General features: G+C 41.4%; 1 protein-coding gene across 2 annotated transcripts in view; it reads right to left on the reverse strand.

Annotated features, from left to right (window-relative positions):
- The window catches only part of LOC5572358, a 305718-nt gene that overhangs the window by 184979 nt on the left and 102690 nt on the right, over positions 1-18049 (reverse strand). For both annotated transcript variants that reach the window (XM_021849977.1, XM_021849978.1), the window contains exon 3: positions 13193-13550. In XM_021849977.1, coding sequence (XP_021705669.1) covers positions 13193-13540 — 348 coding nt within the window. In that variant the 5' untranslated portion in view covers positions 13541-13550. The remainder of the gene's footprint in view (positions 1-13192; positions 13551-18049) is intronic.

Below are 18049 nucleotides of genomic sequence, written 5' to 3' on the forward strand. Positions count from 1 at the left end.
AATTATGTTTGATAGATTCTGTTTGGCCACAGTTCATCGACTATTTATATTGAATTGTTATTTTTTAGTGCCAACACAAACACAACCAATGCTATCGAATAAAGGACACCGTCCACTTTTCAATTATTCTCTTTGTAGAGGCTTTTTAGTATATCACCACATCAACCCTACACAGTTCGAACGAAACGTGTAAATTTCTGAGACATATAATACACATAATTGGAGCATGGAATATCATGGATATTTACATGATATATAATGTTAACTTCAATCATATGTCATGTAATCCAGTGATCCTGTGTGATTACATGACATATAACATAATTTTACATGAATACAGACTTAAATTTACATGACGTGTAAACTTCATTATTTTTAACAGTGTAGCCCATTCTTTTTTCTTTGAAAATCTCCATGGTAAGGTGTCAAAATCTGTAATACTATCAAACTTTCATATATCTCAGACGTTCAGGATTTGGCTTGTAATTGTAATGTAAACACAAGTCAATGTTGTGTGATGTAATTAACCTTCAGGCTGTCGCGCTGTTGTACAACAGTTGAAATTTATATGCTATAATTTTGCAACAAAGATATCTATCGACACCAAACCAAGAATTCATCAAGAATCTTCTTAAGAACATTACTCGACAGTTTTTGTTTACAGTATGACTTTTTATGATACGGTCAAATCAACAAATGTACAGATGTCGCGCGTCGGTCTTGTAAGTGAAAAAGTGGCGTGATCGGTGAGTTCGGTTGAAGAAAGTGAAAAAGTGCCGCGATCGGTTAGTTCTGTTTGATCTTTCGACCTTGACACTTGCTTTTGCCGGGGCGAGCGACGAGGGCAGGATCAAACATGTCGCGCGTCGGTCTCGTAAGTGAAAAAGTGGCGTGATCGGTGAGTTCGGTTGAAGAAAGTGAAAAAGTGCCGCGATCGGTTAGTTCTGTTTGATCTTTCGACCTTGACACTTGCTTTTGCCGGGGCGAGCGACGAGGGCAGGATCAAACATGTCGCGCGTCGGTCTCGTAAGTGAAAAAGTGGCGTGATCGGTGAGTTCGGTTGAAGAAAGTGAAAAAGTGCCGCGATCGGTTAGTTCTGTTTGATCCTTCGACCTTGACGCTTGCTTCTGGGCAGTGCGTCAAGAAAGCCCGAACAGTTTTTTTTTTATTCTTTTTGGGTCGCGCGCTTATTTTTTTTTTCCTGAGTGCTTTTTTATAGCCGAGCAAACGAGTGAAGCCGAAGTGGATTGTGGCTGCTCAGTCAAGGATAACGGATCAATTGGTGAGCTCGTTTCATGCTACTATTTCTAATCTATAAAATATGTATGACTGCACATTCAATCGTTACAATGGTGGGATGTAAATATGATTTTTCAACAAACTATGGATGGTTCGTCACTGTGAGTGTCGACACAAACTCTGATGCATGATTTATTTATGTTTAACATTTTTTTTTTTCAGAACACCTCTTATATACCTTTATTTTTGTAATTAAAAAAACTTTGAATGGTTCGACACTACAAGTGTAGACTTGCGAAAGGTTCACTTTATTCAACAAACTTTGGATGGTTCGCCACTGTAAGTGTCGGCATAATAATAAGAGTGTTCTATGATGTCCCAACCAGGGATTGAATCCTGAGAAAATTGAGAGAATCTCTCACGTATCGCTCTCTGTAACTATCATAACATGCTGCACATTATGAGAGACTGTTTATCGTATACTGCTACAAGTTTAATCAGATTGGGGGGATAGTAGTGCATGATAAAACCCCTCTAAACATGCTCCAAGCCTGGGGGACACTGTTGTTATTGGAAGTTCGTGGATTGTTTATCGTGCCAGTAAAGAAAAACACCTATCCCCAACGGAAAAAACGAGCGAGAAAAATGGATTTTATCATCGCTCTCTCGTTGGGGCTCTCGCTCGCTGCTTTACATTTATCAGACTTGTTACACCTTGCGATACAATGACGATCGTGGACCGCAACAGATGGGATGTTTTTCTTTGCTTGCTTTGATCGTGCTTCATTCTCAAATGAGAGCGAATTTTGCAACGCCTGGTCCCAACCAATCGAGTTTTTTGTTTCTTTTCAAATAAGTAAAATATAATAACACATGCTTTCGTCCTGACAGCTGTAGGAATGTTACATTTAGGTATTTGTTCAACAAACTTTGAATGGTTCGTCACCTCAAGTGTCGGCATAATTTTCCTCTACATAGAAATTGTTCATATCAAATGAAAATATTATATTTACGTATAAGCATGTATATATCTCACAAATCATTGTTTATCATGGTCTAATCGCTTATCAAAGTGAATCCTATGACCCAACGATCCTCCCCATTAACAAACATCCCTCCCAGTAACCTTTGTGGAGATGCAGAGGCAAACACGGTCTCCAAAAAGCAAAGGTTACACACTAACATTCCTTCCCCCAATCCCACCTGACTGCAAGGACGTGGCCGGCGCCGTTATTGACCCTGTATAAATAGAGGCACTGAATTATGCACACTGAAGAAGATTATGGCCAATCCCAGCCGAACTTCTAGTTGATTCTTTGTGCATTTTCACTGACTTCGGTCAATCACGGAATAGCAACCATTGATATGTGTAGTCAGTCTAAGCTAAGCTAAGCTAAGCTAAGCTACGGTCAAATCAACAAATGTACATAGAAATCGCATAATAATGAACGCACTATATGCGGTTTAAGTGGACCATCAATTAAAAACGATATATAGGACGACTTCACGGATTCTAACGAGTAAAACAGCGTGTTCTAATTCTAGATAAAAACTAATCTATTTGGTTGGGGATTTTCCCTTATATAGTTCAAGAAACAATACATTCTAGATTTGAATACATCATAGTTCCATATTTGAATAGTTCAATAGAGTTGTAATGCAAGTGAATACATTTTGTGATCAGGCTGCTTGTCTCAATGTGCCTTGCGAGTAAATCGCAAAGTGTTGCATGGAAGATGTTGCAAGGGATGCGCTACTTGTAGTGTTGATGATGCTACATTACCCTCCTTCTAGAACAGACGACAGTCAACGAAATCGGTGCGGAATTCTGACTCGTCTCCCAGAACGAGTTACTGTTGTCGGTTGATCGAGCGAAGTTGTTGATGTCGAACGATTAGAGGGAGGTTGTGGTTGCTGTTGCTCCTCGATCGTGTAGGCAGGTTTCAGTCGATCTATCGAAATATTCACAGACCGACCATTGATGTTTAGCTTGAAGTGCTTATCGGATCGGCAGAGCACTGGATAAGGGCCATCATATGGTGGTGATAGTGATGGTCTAATCGAATCGTTGCGGACGAAAACATTCTTGCACGACCTGAGGTCGGGATGAACAAACACTTTACCTCTATTATGCCATGCCGTATTGGGTGGATGTATCTTTCGCATAGCATCTCGCAGAGTGTTGGCGAACTCGGATGTCGTGATATTGCGAGAGTTTTCACCAAAGAACTCACAAGGAATCCGAAGCGTCGTTCCATAAACCATTTCAGCCGGCGAAGCTCTGATATCTTCTTTGTGGATGGTTCTCAAACCAAGCAAGATCATCGGGAGGTGCTCGGTCCAGCGATCAGCGTTGTGGCAGAGAAGAGCGGCTTTGAGCGTTCGGTGCCATCTCTCGATGATACCATTAGATTGGGGATGATATGGTGTTGTACGGAGGTGAGTGATCCCAAACGTACGTAGCAATTCAGCAAAGAGAGTCGATTCGAACTGACGTCCTTGATCAGATGTGATTCGTTTGGGTACGCCAAAGCGAGAAATCCACCCAGTCACTAAAGCTTGTGCGATGGTAGGTGCAGTCATATCAGGAACAGGTATCGCCTCTGGCCAACGGGAAAACCTATCAACGATGGTGAGACAATAACGATTCCCATTACTCGGCGGAAAGGGTCCAACAATGTCAATATTGATATGACAAAACCTTTCGTCAGGCACTGAATATCGTTCAAGTGGTGAATGTGTGTGACGAGTCACTTTGGAACGCTGACATTGTTCACATTGCTTTGCGTAGGCAATGCTATCTTTCCGTATACTTGGCCAAACGAATCTTTGAGTCATCAGCTTGGCCGTCGCGCGAGTACCTGGATGTGAGAGATTGTGGGTTGCTTGAAGAAATTGGTCTCGGAACCTTTTTGTTATAAAAGGTCTGATGCGATCTCCAGAACTATCACAGTACAATTGCTTTGCAGTCCCCGGCATAGTGAATTTTTTGAGTTTCAACGATGTTTTCAATTTACCTTCCAGTATTGTTGTCAACTCGTCGTCGGTCTCTTGATCGGTAGCGAGTGCATGAAAGTCAACCGTTGGGATGGCATGGACAGCAAGAATGCGAGAGAGCAAATCTGCGGTGAAATTCTCTTTACCTGCTACATGACGGATATCGGTAGTGATTTGACCGATGTAGTCCAACTGTCGATTTTGTTGGAAAGCGAACACGATCGGCTTATGATCGGTGTATATGTGACAATTTCGTCCCTCTAACATATATTTGAAGTGCCGTACTGCTAGATACATTGCCGTCAACTCTCGGTCATACGTACTGTATTTCAGTTGTGCCTTGTCGAACCTTTTGGAGAAGAAACCGAGTGGTTGAACATGACCGTTAATGACTTGATGTAGTACAGCTCCGGCAGCTGTATTGGATGCGTCCACCCACAAAGACAACTCGGCATTTCTAGCAGGGTGAGCGAGTAGAGCAGCATTTGCTAGTTGTAGTTTGCATTGTTCAAATGCTGACACAGTCGAATCCGTCCACTCTAGTAGAGATCGATCGTTGCGTTTATTTCCAGAGGTCATGTCGAGTAATGGTATTTGTGCCACTACGGCATTCGGGATGAACCTTCTGTAGAAATTGATAACAGCGAGAAAACTTTTGAGCTCCTTCACCGTAGTTGGACGTCGAAAATTGCGTACTGCTTCGACACGGTCGGGCAGCGGGCTTATTCCGCCAGGAGAAACTGAGTGACCGACGAAAGTTAATTCAGTCTTTCCAAACTCACACTTTGCTACGTTGATCGCTAGGTTGTGCTCTTCCAGTCGCTTGAACAATTGTCGAAGATGATCTCGATGCTCTTCTGGCGACGATGAAGCAATAAAGATGTCATCGATGTATGGGTACACGAAATCCAGTTCGCGTACCACCTCGTGGATTAGTCGCTGGAAGGTTTGAGCAGCGTTTCGCAGGCCGAACGTCATCTGGGTGAACTCGAATAATCCAAACGGAGTGGTGATTGCAGTCTTCGGGATGTCTTCAGGGTGTATGGGCACCTGATGGAATGCCTTTTGAAGATCAATTTTTGAGAAGATACTTTTTCCATGCAGAATACTGGTGAAATCCTGCAGGTAAGGAAGAGGATATCTATCAGGAACAGTTTGAGCGTTGAGTGCACGGTAATCTACACAGGGCCGCCAAGTACCGTCCGCCTTCTTCACCATGTGCAGAGGACTGGCCCAACTACTTGACGATGGCCGACAGATTCCCAACTTCATCAAGTTTTCGAACTCAGTACGTGCAGCCATAAGTTTATCAGGAGCAAGTCGTCTTGGTCGAGCAAAAGTAGGCTGGCCAGTAGTTTCGATACGATGAACTATAGAGGATTTACTTACTGTGCCAGGCGGTGCTAGCTGTGTGATAGATGGAAAATCGTTCAGCAGTTCCGCAAATGGTGATGTTTTGCTAAACGTTTTGATGGAGAAATGTCTCGTTGGTGTCAGCACTGCCATTGTTTCGAGTTTTGTAGTATTGTCGATGAGGCGATGTCGCTTCAGATCTATCAACAAATCATAATGGCTAACGAAATCTGCGCCGATTATGCCTGTTGTCACATCAGCTATGAGGAAGCTCCATAGAAATTCTCGACGAAGCCCAAGGCTGACTTTTAGTAGTGCTTCTCCATATACTTTGATTGGGGTTCCATTTGCGGCGAACAATCTTATTGTAGTTGGTTTGACACGAACTAAATTAGAATCTTTTGGTATTACAGACACATCAGCTCCCGTGTCGATGAGGAAGCTCCTGTTTGTAATCGTGTCTGCAATTTTCAGGCGAAAAATGGTTGCTGAGGAAGATAATTCGCCGTTTTCCAACGCAGAATCAGCCATTTGGCTGCTTGAGCATGCGGTGGAAGTCTGGAAGTCCACAGGTCGAGAAGCACGGGTTCACCCAACGAGTTACCGGCCACACGCATCATTTCACTGTATAACTGGCTGGGTTTCATATCACCAAGAGGCATATCGGAAAGCACTCGCTGTAGACGTTTTTGCTGGCTGTCTGCAAAATGCTCAATAAGCTTCTTCTTCACGTACGGATACTTCTCAGAAGCCGGTGTGGCATCTATAATGGATCGTAGCTCCGTCAACTTTTCCGGTGGCACCTGAGCCATGACGATATTGTACTTCTTAGTATCGTGTTGATTGCCCAGTCCTGAGGCGGCAAACCAGAACTCCAAAGACAGAAAGTAAGAGTCGATGTTGGAAGCTGACATCACCGGCGGATTTAGTCGTGGCATGTTAATTGTGTCCACATTGGCGGTTTCAAACTGCAGCATACCGCTGGTTCCGGGTTGCACAGGTAATGTTTTATCGTCTTCCATTTCGCGCACACGGGGTCACCAACTATAGGACGACTTCACGGATTCTAACGAGTAAAACAGCGTGTTCTAATTCTAGATAAAAACTAATCTATTTGGTTGGGGATTTTCCCTTATATAGTTCAAGAAACAATACATTCTAGATTTGAATACATCATAGTTCCATATTTGAATAGTTCAATAGAGTTGTAATGCAAGTGAATACATTTTGTGATCAGGCTGCTTGTCTCAATGTGCCTTGCGAGTAAATCGCAAAGTGTTGCATGGAAGATGTTGCAAGGGATGCGCTACTTGTAGTGTTGATGATGCTACAGATATATCTCAAAATCTAGATAATTTCGAAATTTGGATCTTCAGTAAAAGTTCTGGAGGTGGAGCGCAATCTGATGGTACCCCATTTAGTTCAGAATTTGACCACTAGGTCGCACTAGTGATCATAAAACTTATACTTTTGTTTTGCAGATATCTCAGGAGCTTGTCCATTCAGAAAGTTGGCGTCTTCGGCAAAGTTGTTCAATAACGCAAGGGCTATTATTGCTCAACCTACTTGATTCAAAATTTTGCCACAGGCGGCCCTAGTGAGCATATTTTATTTTTTTGCGTATATCTTAAGAGTCTGATTACTTAGAAAGATGTCGTCTTCGGCAAAGTTGTTCAGTATCTCAAGGGCTATCAAGAGCATGGAGCTTTTGAACGGATATTCCAGTATCCTGACCACTTAGGGGCTGTCCATTAACTACGTTTAACAATTTTTGGGATTTTCAACCACTCTCCCTCCATGATAAGATGTTTTGTATGAAAATTAAAAATAAATTGTATGCCGCGTAAGAAATCTCAGACCCCGCCTACCCCCATAAACCCTTACGTAATTAATATACAGCCCCTTAGAAAGATGGCGTCTTCGACAAAGTTGTACGGTAGCTCAAGCGCTATCGATGTTCGAGCTAGTTGATTCAAAGTTTTGCCTCAAGGTGGCGCTAGTGAGCATGAAAGTTTTGTTTCACGGACATCTCAACATACTGACCACTTAGAAAGACGGCGTCTTCAGCGAAGTTGTGCAGTAGATCGAGGGATATCATTATTTATGTCATGAAATCTGAGATTTTGCTACTAGCACGCTGAAATGTTCGGTGAAATAAATTAACGAAGTACGGTAAATTTTACAATTTTCGGTAAAATTTCACCGGAATCCTTTGAATTTGGACGGAATTGCGGTGTTTTATTTCACCGAACTGTTCAGCTGTTGAGATTACGATGAAATTTACGGATTACGGTAAAATAATTTAAGCGTGAGGTGACGCTAGTGAGCATGCAACTTTTGTTTTACGAATATTTCAGGATCCTGATAATTTAGTAGGATGGCGTTTACGGCAAAATTGTTAGTAGCCCAAGGGCTTTGAGCCTATAAATTCAATATGCCACCAGGCGGTGCTAGTGAGCATGTCTGGTGGCAACATTGGATAACTCTGCCGAAAACGCTATATTACAAAGTGATCACACTCCTGAGCTATTTGAGAAACAAATATTTCAAGCTCGCTGGCGTCATTGGATTGCAAAATTTTGAATTGAATAGTTTGAGCAATGATAGCCTTTGAGCCTGAACAACTTTGTCGAAGACGCATCTTTCTAAGTGGTCAGGATAATTAGATATCCGCAAAACAAAAGTTACATGCTCACTAGTGCCGCCTAATGGCAAAATCTCATATTTATGGGTAATACCCCTTGAGCTACTGAGCAACTTTGCCGAAGACGCCATCTTTCTAAGTGTTCAGGCTCCTGAGATATTTACAAACCAAAACTTTCATGCAGACTAGTGCCGCCTGATGGCGGAATTCCGTATCTGAATGACCACCTCATGGTCTCCTTAACAACTTTGCCGAAGATTGTTTTGCTATATTTAAACTAGGTCGTGAGATATTTCATGTTGAACATGAAATACCAATGGTGTTATACAAAGTACAACGCGCGACTACTCGCGGTATAACCGAAAGGTTAATGGACGCTTCTTATGAAAATGAATAAAAATAGAAATTCTAACTCTGTTGAGAACCCCTCCTAACACAATTTGAAAACCCACATCCCAGCAAGATTTTCCAAAAAATCTGTCAGGAATTCTACATATATTGTTTCTAGAATTCTTTCACAACCTTGTCTGTTCATTATTTTGAAATCTTCGATAAAGCAGGATCTTCAAAGAACTCTGCTCATAATCCTATCAAAAAGATTCTACCATAGTCTCTCTGATTCTGTCTAAGATTCTTTGAGAATCCTTCCAAGGATTATAATAAAACCAGTGTTGACCAGACTCATTTCCCCGAAATTCGAATTGTGAAGCCATGAACTGGTATAACTGTGCGTTGTATTCCTGAGATGGAGGGGGAGGTGGTTGGGCTTGAGTGTTGCACATGGGATCCGACAGTTTCGATCTCGGTGGGCCGCAATTCAAGTTTCGGTGAAATGATTCGCACTCACTCACTCACTCATTTCATTTCACCGAAACTTGAATTGTGGCTCTCTGGGATCAAAATAGATCGATTTTGTGTGCAGTACTCAAGCTTAAGCATCTGCTTTTCTATCTTAGGAGGATAGAGCATGGTAGTAGTAGTTCGTGGCTTCATAGTTCGGAAAATTTTATTTTCGGGGAAATGAGTCTGAGCAACACTGAATAAAACTATACCCAGGATGTTTGCAAATAAATTCCTGAGTTCATTGGAAATCCCGACAAGGAGTCTGCGAACCCCTGCTGAAGATTTTATCAGATTCCTCACGTAAATCATGTCAAGATTTATTTGAGAATTATATCCAAGGTTTTGTAAAGATTCTGCTTAATTTTTGTCACAATCCTTCCAACGATTCTACAAGAATATTAAGTTGGTGAATATTGTAGTTTATGATATCGAATTAAAGTTCCATGATACTGCACTGATCCCGTGAAAATTGAAAAACGCTCCACCAGGATCACAAATCCTAATAACGCAGCCCAAAGTGGCCCTACATACGTCACGAAATCGTGCTCACTGGAAGCTTCTGTACTCACCTAGGTCGCGCGAGGCAAGAGGGCCGCGCGAAACCAATTTGGGAATGTAATATTGCTTTGAGCAATGGAACACGATTTATTCATCTTATCTCACTACCGGTTGCTAGATACTGTGGGCACCATCGCGCTCTGAACGTGATATTGCCGTTGAAATTAATGATAGACATAAATTAGACAGCTTGTGCGCGCGTCTGATCGAATCCACGGATCCAAACATTCTATGCATGCATCCCACCAACAAACGTTCCGGAATCACAGAAAAAAAGCTCACGACTAAATACGCGAGTACCATTCAAATGAACCGATAACCACGTTCATGGGGGGGAGCAGGTAGACGTAGCGGTAAACGCGCAGATATTCAGCAAGACCTTGATGGGTCCGAATCCCGCCGGTTGGGAATCTTTTCGTGAAGGACCCTGGACATAGAGTATCTTCATGGGTGCCACATGATATACAAATGCAAAAATGGTCAATTTAAAAAGAAAGCTCTCAGCTAATAACTGAGAAAGTGCTCATTACACTAAGCTGGGAAGCAGGCTCTATCCTAGTTGGGACGTTACGCCAGAAAGAAGAAGTACCACGTTCAAGAAGAGAAAAAAAACGGATCGGATTCTGCGAAATTGGCTGGACGTCTGTGTTTCGTGTTGCTACTGCTACTTGCTTGCACCCGCATTGTATGCCAATTTGAATTTGTAATCGAACGGATATTTGTAATTTGATTGCGCGCACGATCGGATTTACAATTGTGGTGTTTAACGTTCGAAGAAATGTGGATTCTGGAAACCTGATTGCAGCATTGGACGTGGTCAAAAAGCTGAATGCAATGTTTTATTGTGAAAGGACTTTGTATTCCTCTGATTTTTCGGTGTATTAGTTTTTTTTTTCTAGATTCATGAAATAAAATAACTGAATAGCTTTGTGATACAACATAAATAAGATATCATTGAACTTTTAGGAGGATATTTTCCCGACAATTTTGTTTGAAGTAGGAACTACAATAATGGATTTAGAAGCCAAAGCATAACAACTTGTATTCTTGGTCCAAATCGGTTTTTGAGTGTCTCCAAATATTTATGAGTATCAACTGAAGTCAACCCATACTTGCATGTTTATGTCTTTCTAGACTCACCTGTAATTTTGAGAGTTGTGTTTCAACCTTCAACCTTGACGCTTGCTCCTGCCGTGGCCGGCGATGAGGACAGGATCAAACATGTCACGCGTCGATCGAGTAAAGTGAAACAATGCCGCGTCGATCGAGTAAAGTGAAAAAGTGCCGCGTCGATCGAGTAAAGTGAAAAAGTGCCGCTTTCGATTAGTTCTTTTTGATCTTCCGACGTTGACGCTTGGTCCTGGGGAGTGCGTCAAGAAAGCCCCAGCAGTCGTCAGTTGTTTTCCCTCACGGGTTGCGCGCCTATTTTCTCTGAGTGCTTTTATATAGCTGAGCAAACGAGTGAAGCTGAAAGAGGATTGCTGCTCAAGGATGACGGATCAATTGGTGAGCTCGTTTCATGCTATTGTTTCTAATCTATAAAATATGTATGACTGCACCTTTAATCGTTGAAACGGTGAGACGTAAATATGATTTTTCAAAAAAATATGAATGGTTCGTCACTGTGAGTGTCGACATAAACTCTGATTCACAAATTATTTCTGCCTAAATTTTTTTTTATTAAAAACAGCTTCTTCTTTTTACCTTTTTTGTAATTAAAAAAAACTTTTAATGGTTCGACACTTCAAGTGTAGACTTCCAAAAGGTTCACTTTATTCAACAAACTTTGAAAGGTTCGTCACCTCAAGTGTCGGCATATTTTTTTCTCTACATAGATATTGTTCATATCAAATGAAAATATTATATTTACATATAAACATGTTTATATCTCACAAATAATTATTTATCATGGTCTAATCGCTTATCAAAGTGAATCCTGTGACCCAACGATCCTTCCCATTAACAAACATCCCTCCCAGTAACCTTTGTGGAGATGCAGAGGCAAACACGGTCTCCAAATAGCAAAGATTACACACTAACAGTCCTTCCCCCAATCCCACCTGACTGTAAGGACGTGGCCGGCGCCGTTATTGACCATGTATAAATAGAGACACTGAATTATGCACACTGAAGAAGATTATGGCCAATCCCAGCCGAACTTCTAGTTGATTCTTTGTGCATTTTCACTGACTTCGGTCAATCACGGAATAGCAACCATTGATATGTGCAGTCAGTCTAAGCTAAGCTTCTAGACTCACCTGTAATTTTGAATCACTATGAATACTTTTGAATTGTTTCAATAATACTTTAAATACTTTGAAATGTTCTTGAAAGTTCAATTATAAGCACTTTTATTAGCAATTTGTGGGGACCATGACCCCCTTTTGAATTTTTGTTGAAAACTCAGTTAAGTTTGATAACATGCTTTATAGATATTTTTAGACGTACTACAGATACACAATTATATCGAACATTTGATTTTAACTTCTACGTCGTCCACAACTTTCCACACAAAGTAACCGATCAAAATGAGGAAATGGAAAAATAATTTCCCCTTCAAATGGCTAACTTTTTTTCCTCCTTTCCAACCCAAACTGCCATTCCACAAAGCTATGGCTGCGAAACTTTCATCGACGAGAGGCCATGATTGGTGACTCCGATGGCACACCGATTTTTCTCTCTCTTATTTTTGTCGATTGCAGCAGCCAGAAGCGGCTTCAGTCATCCCAGTGGTCTACGATCCTCATGCCTCGTTGGGGCTGAAAACGACTACGATAGGGAAGATGCAGAGCAAGTTGGGCAGTTGGGGGTGGAAACGGGTGTGAAAAACGTCACAGGGGACAGCCCAGATGACAGTTTTAAGCGGAAATGAAACTTTATTCGAAATGATTTTTTCATTTTTATCCAATCATTTGCACGTCATATCTCGTTTATCAGATTGACTTAATCTAATTTTTTTTTTCATCGCAACGCTTCTTCGCAAAAAAACATGCTTCTGGTGTGCGCCGATTGGCTCATTGGCATTAACGTCATCATCACCGGTTAGTCCGTGCACGGTGGTCTGGAACGGATCTAGTGGACAGAATTCTTCCTACTTGAATGAAAATTGCTTTCCATTCAATAGATCATTACAAAAACTTGGTGAACTAAAAGATTGAGCACTTTGCTCAAATTTATTGTCACTAAACGAAAGTATAATGCATATGTTACACCATGAAATGAGGTGAGTAGAAAAAGTAGGAAGAAAAGAAACAAATTAATATTGAATATAGACTTTGATGAATAAATAATATGTTTGAATTTTTACGCTTCAATGTTTTGACCAACTATAGAAGCAAATTGTGCCTGTTGTTTTCAATATGATAGCGTTCGAATCGCATCCGAGAGTTTCAGGACCGTGTTCGGAGAAGGTGCGCTCCACAGTGAAGTTGACCATTTGCATAATAATTAAAATCGACGATATTCACGACCGGCAACGAGTTGAGAGTTGACCTCGTACGCATCAATTCCCTTTCCTTCTCCCAATAATAATGGCGGCACAAATCACTATCGACTTACCACTCGCATCTGCGACACTTTCTTGTATCCCACGTAGGAGAAAATGTGACCAAGGATTTCGACGGGCAGATCCAGCAGGTTCAGACTTCCGTCCTCCGGTGGCATGTGCTGGAGAGAATTGAGCGCCACCGGTACCACTGCCAGCCCGCTGCTACTGCTGCTAGCGACATTTGTGACACTAACGCCATTGTGATGATGGCTCTGTGTGGCGGTGGATCGGTTCGACGAGGAAGGCTGGCTGGAATTGCTGCTGCTGCTGCTGTTGGCGTTGGCGACTGATGAAGAGCGAAACAGGTAGAGAAGGCTTTCTTCCGTCGTGGCACCGGTCATCTGACGAGTGGATACCATCGTTGTTTCGCTGGAATGGGAGAAAATTGAATATTGACATTATCAGTTGATGTTATAATCAGAAATAGTGTTTGGAATGGGTAAAAACAACTAGTGCGAATGTACCCTTAGTAACAAATAACGAATAACTCTAAAAAGAAGTACTATATCAGCACTACAGTATGGCCCATAAAAAATGCGAAAATCGTCATATCATGTTTTATGATAGTTTTTATAAGGAAAATGTGAACAAAACATAAATGTTAAACATTATTTGTATTGTTCAATCTGTCGAGACACAGTTTTTCGCTTTGGACATGATTTTTATCTGTTACTTTCACCTCACTAGAGAGGAATTGGAAGCATACCTTCAAATTTTATCATGCGGTCATCGAGCTCAATATCTTTGTGATGAAAGCTTCTAGAACATCAGCGATGGGGTGAGATTCTTTATAGACCTTGTCTCCAGCATTCGCCCATATCAAATTATAGAATGGATTCATACCTGGATCATTGGAGACTTTAACATATTTTCGAACAAAAAACGGCTTATTTTGGAGAGCCGTGGTTGAACCTTCATATAAGTATGATAAGCGGCTCTGTTTTGCTCAAAACCTATGAGCTAGTATTGATATAAGTTGTCTCTAACCGAAGTAACAAATTTCTTCCTCAAAAAAAGATATTGACTTCCGTATTTATTTTTTATTAAACTTTATCAAAAGATAGAGGCATATAAAACCCATAAGACGCAAATGCCCTCAAAACTATGACCCTGGCAAAATATTTTATTGTGATCATGAAAAACACGTTCTCTCAAAACTCCTCCATCCTCTGATAGCAAACAACCCAATATTTTCAACGATAAATTGTGATTTTTTGGGGTTGAAAGTTTATCACCAGAGTATACGACAATCAGACGCTGTTTCTAACTTTGAGTGGACAAAATCTTTAAACCTCTTTGATTTATATCATTATTAAAGACAGCAAGAAAAATATGACAAAAATTGTCTTAGATAGCAAAGTTATGTCAGAATATACAACAGTCATCAGAAATTATATTCACTCACAAAAACAATGAAAATAACGCTTCTAGATGCTAAACTCATGATCATGCAATTTTCGCATTTTTTTATGGGCCATACTGTACATTCACATACAAAGCATTCAATAAATGCATTTCCGCTTTTATATAATTCTAAATGCATATCCAACTTCATGAAGCATTTGTAGATACTATAGACACTATTGTTGACAATTTAGATATTAAAGTCATGGTGTTCCTGTCAATTTGGAAAGTGTTCAACATCATATCAACAGGACCAGTCTCATTACACAATAATCCGATGTACGTGAATGTACCGTGATGAATCAAAATCCGTACGGTACCAATATCCGGACACTCTGATAATATTGATAAAAGAATAGAAGAAAAAATATATGTTAATATGTGATATTTTATGCATCACTTTTACCTTAAACATTGTTTATCACATTACTGAAACTTGTGATCTAGTAACCATTGCTAAACAATTGGTGAAAACAAAAACAGAAAAATTGTTCCAGTCAGAAATTATTTCTTCGCAGTGCAAGTTCTCCGTTATGTGTCGATTGAAGCTCCATCAAGTTCGGGTTGATAATATTGTGATTGATTTAATTTTATTCAATGGTGGTTTCAACATAAGTGCATACGGGCAGTATTGTGAAAAACTCAATTTCTCATAACTCACGCTTGAGATTTTTCATGCGTGAGTTGTCAATCCTGCAACTCAGCAGTCAAAAAATCATGAATGAGTTGGCTCACCTGTTTGACACGGGAGATTTATTAAGATTTGAGTGATAGTCTATCAGCACTGTGTACGGGACTATAGATTCACAATACAGTGACATAATAATTGAAATGTAATTAAAATGCAATTTTATAAGTGTTGAAATAGACTGTCCGGGTTTGAAGACGAGTAGCTCGAAATCCGGATGAGATTGAATAATCCTGAATTTGGCATATGTGAACGAAAATTTAGAAAGTAACATGAAGCGAAAACTTGAAGCTAAACAGAAAAAATCCGTTCTCGTATCCGTGAACAGCAGACGTTAAATCGTCAACAAGCAAAAATACACCGTGAACTAGATCATGTTTATGCGTAGACATGATGGTAGTTCATGGTGTATTTTTGACAGTTCACGTTTTCCAGAGCTCTTTTTTGAGCGTGTAATCTAATAAAAGTGTTATGTGATTAATCACTTCGTTTTTCTATGAAATAAAATGTACGATTCATGTATTGCCGCAGTCTTAGACACAAGCGTCCAACCGGATATCTATGACTTCAATTGAGGTAGTGAAAACGTTTCTTTAAGTTTTCGGCTTTCAGTCTTCTTCTTCTTCTTTCTGGCATTACATCCCCACTGGGACAGAGCCTGCTTCTCAGCTTAGTGTTCTTATGAGCACTTTCACAGTTATTAACTGAGAGCTTACTGTGCCTATGACTATTTTTGCATGCGTATATCGTGTGGCAGGTACGAAGATACTCTATGCCCTGGGAAGTCGAGAAAATTTCCAACCCGAAAAGATCCTCGACCGGTGGGATTCGAACCCACGACCCTCAGCTTGGTCTTGCTGAATAGCTACGCGTTTACCGCTACGGCTATCTGGGCCCCAGGCTTTCAGTCTATAGGAATCATAAACGGATTTGCGTTCTACACCTGACGTTTGGGTCACATTTATTGTGCCTTTTCCGAAGGATCTACAAATGAACAATTAATACGAAACATAAAACTTTAACATAGACACAATCTTACAGAGGACCTGTGTTGACAATCGATCGGTTCTGTTTTTCGTCATTCGTAAGTGGAGTTACGGTGGGTTGATGTACTTGGTCATGGTTGATGAGGCGATTGATCAGTGACATGGGATAGTCGTTTTGTCGTAGTTGGTTATGGATGATTTTCGTCGATTTGTTTCGCCAAAAAACCATGTTCAGCCATTATCTGTCCCAACTCGTTTCATTCAGTGAAGCCCTAAGGCGCGAACAGAATACTCTGGATCTAAACGGTGAAGAACTAGTTGCAGTGATAACACGAGCGTGTGATACTTCAATGCCGAGAAAATCCATCCCAGAGCGGTCAGGCCGCCGATGTACTTGGTGATATAAATCAATTTCAAATCTTCGAGTAATCTGCCTTTGGGCTAGACGAAGATTGCAACGCGCATACACAGAAGCACAATGAGAAGAATGCGATTCAACATTCAGAGAGGCAAAATTAGCTCTCAAAAAGGAAATCAAATGTCGAAAACGAGATAGTCTATGCCAGAAAGCCAACTCGAGTTCGTGGATGACGCCTACAGAGTGGTAATCGACGTACTCTTCCGCATCATCCCACAAGAACATGGCCCCAGGCGCCGTATACGGAAGATGAAGGAGAAGAAGTGGCGAGGGTGGCGAACCAAGACCTGGCAGAGGTCGTGAGATCATTCGCGTCAAATAAGGTACCGGGACCCGATGGTATCCCGAATATTGCCCTAAAAGCATCATTCAATGCGTATCCCGACATGTTCAGAACCGCGATGCAATGCTGCATTGATAGAGGAATCTTCCCAGATATAGGGAAGCGACAGAAATAGCTACTTCTACCGAAAGCGGGGAAACTACCAGGTGACCCGTCTGCATATAGACCTATCTGTCTACTAGATACGACATTTTGTTGGAGAGGTTGATCCACAACAGGCTAGTACCGTAAACGGAAGGTGCAGACGGCCTGTCCAACAACAGTTCGGATTCAGAAAAGGTAAATCTACTCTGGGCGTTATCCAGTCGGACGTTTAGACAGCTGAGGTGACAATCGAGCATAAAAGGAACGGCAGCCGTTACTGCGCGTTTGTCACTTTGGATGTGAAGAATGCGTTTAACAGCGCAAGCTGGGAAGCGGTAGCCCATGCATTTCACTGCCTCAAGGTACCGGTGCAGTTGTGTAAGCTTCTAGAAAGCTATTTTGATGGTAGGATTTTATTGGATGACACAAAGAAGGGGCAGAAAAGCGTTAGAATTACCGCGGGAGTACCTCAAGGTTCAATCCTAGGCCCGCTGTTATGGAATGCGATGTACGATAGCTGCCTCTGCGTACTGAAGCTGCCTCTTCCGACGGGTGTTAAGATTGTTGGCTTCATCGACGATATCACCCTAGTGGTCTATGGTGAATCGACGGAGGAAGTAGAGTTGACAGCAGCGCACTCTATTTCCCTAATTGAGGAATGGATGAAGTCTAGGAAACTAGGACTGGTCCGTCACAAGACTGAGGTGGTGGTGCTCAACTACCGCAAGTCCGAGCAACGGGCGCTTATCTCGGTAGGTGATTGCACCATAGAGTCCAAGCGATCCCTTAGGCATTTTGGGGTAATGATCGATGACAAGCTCAGTTTCGCTAGTCACGTTGAATATGCCTGTAAAAGGGCATCTACGGCTATAGCGGCGCTTTCGAGGATGATGTCTAACAGCTCTGCTGTAATTGCAAACGCAAGCTACTGGCAAGCGTGGCGCT

The sequence above is a fragment of the Aedes aegypti genome, chromosome 3 (assembly GCF_002204515.2).
Source record: "Aedes aegypti strain LVP_AGWG chromosome 3, AaegL5.0 Primary Assembly, whole genome shotgun sequence".
Classification (NCBI taxonomy): Eukaryota; Metazoa; Arthropoda; class Insecta; order Diptera; family Culicidae; genus Aedes; species Aedes aegypti.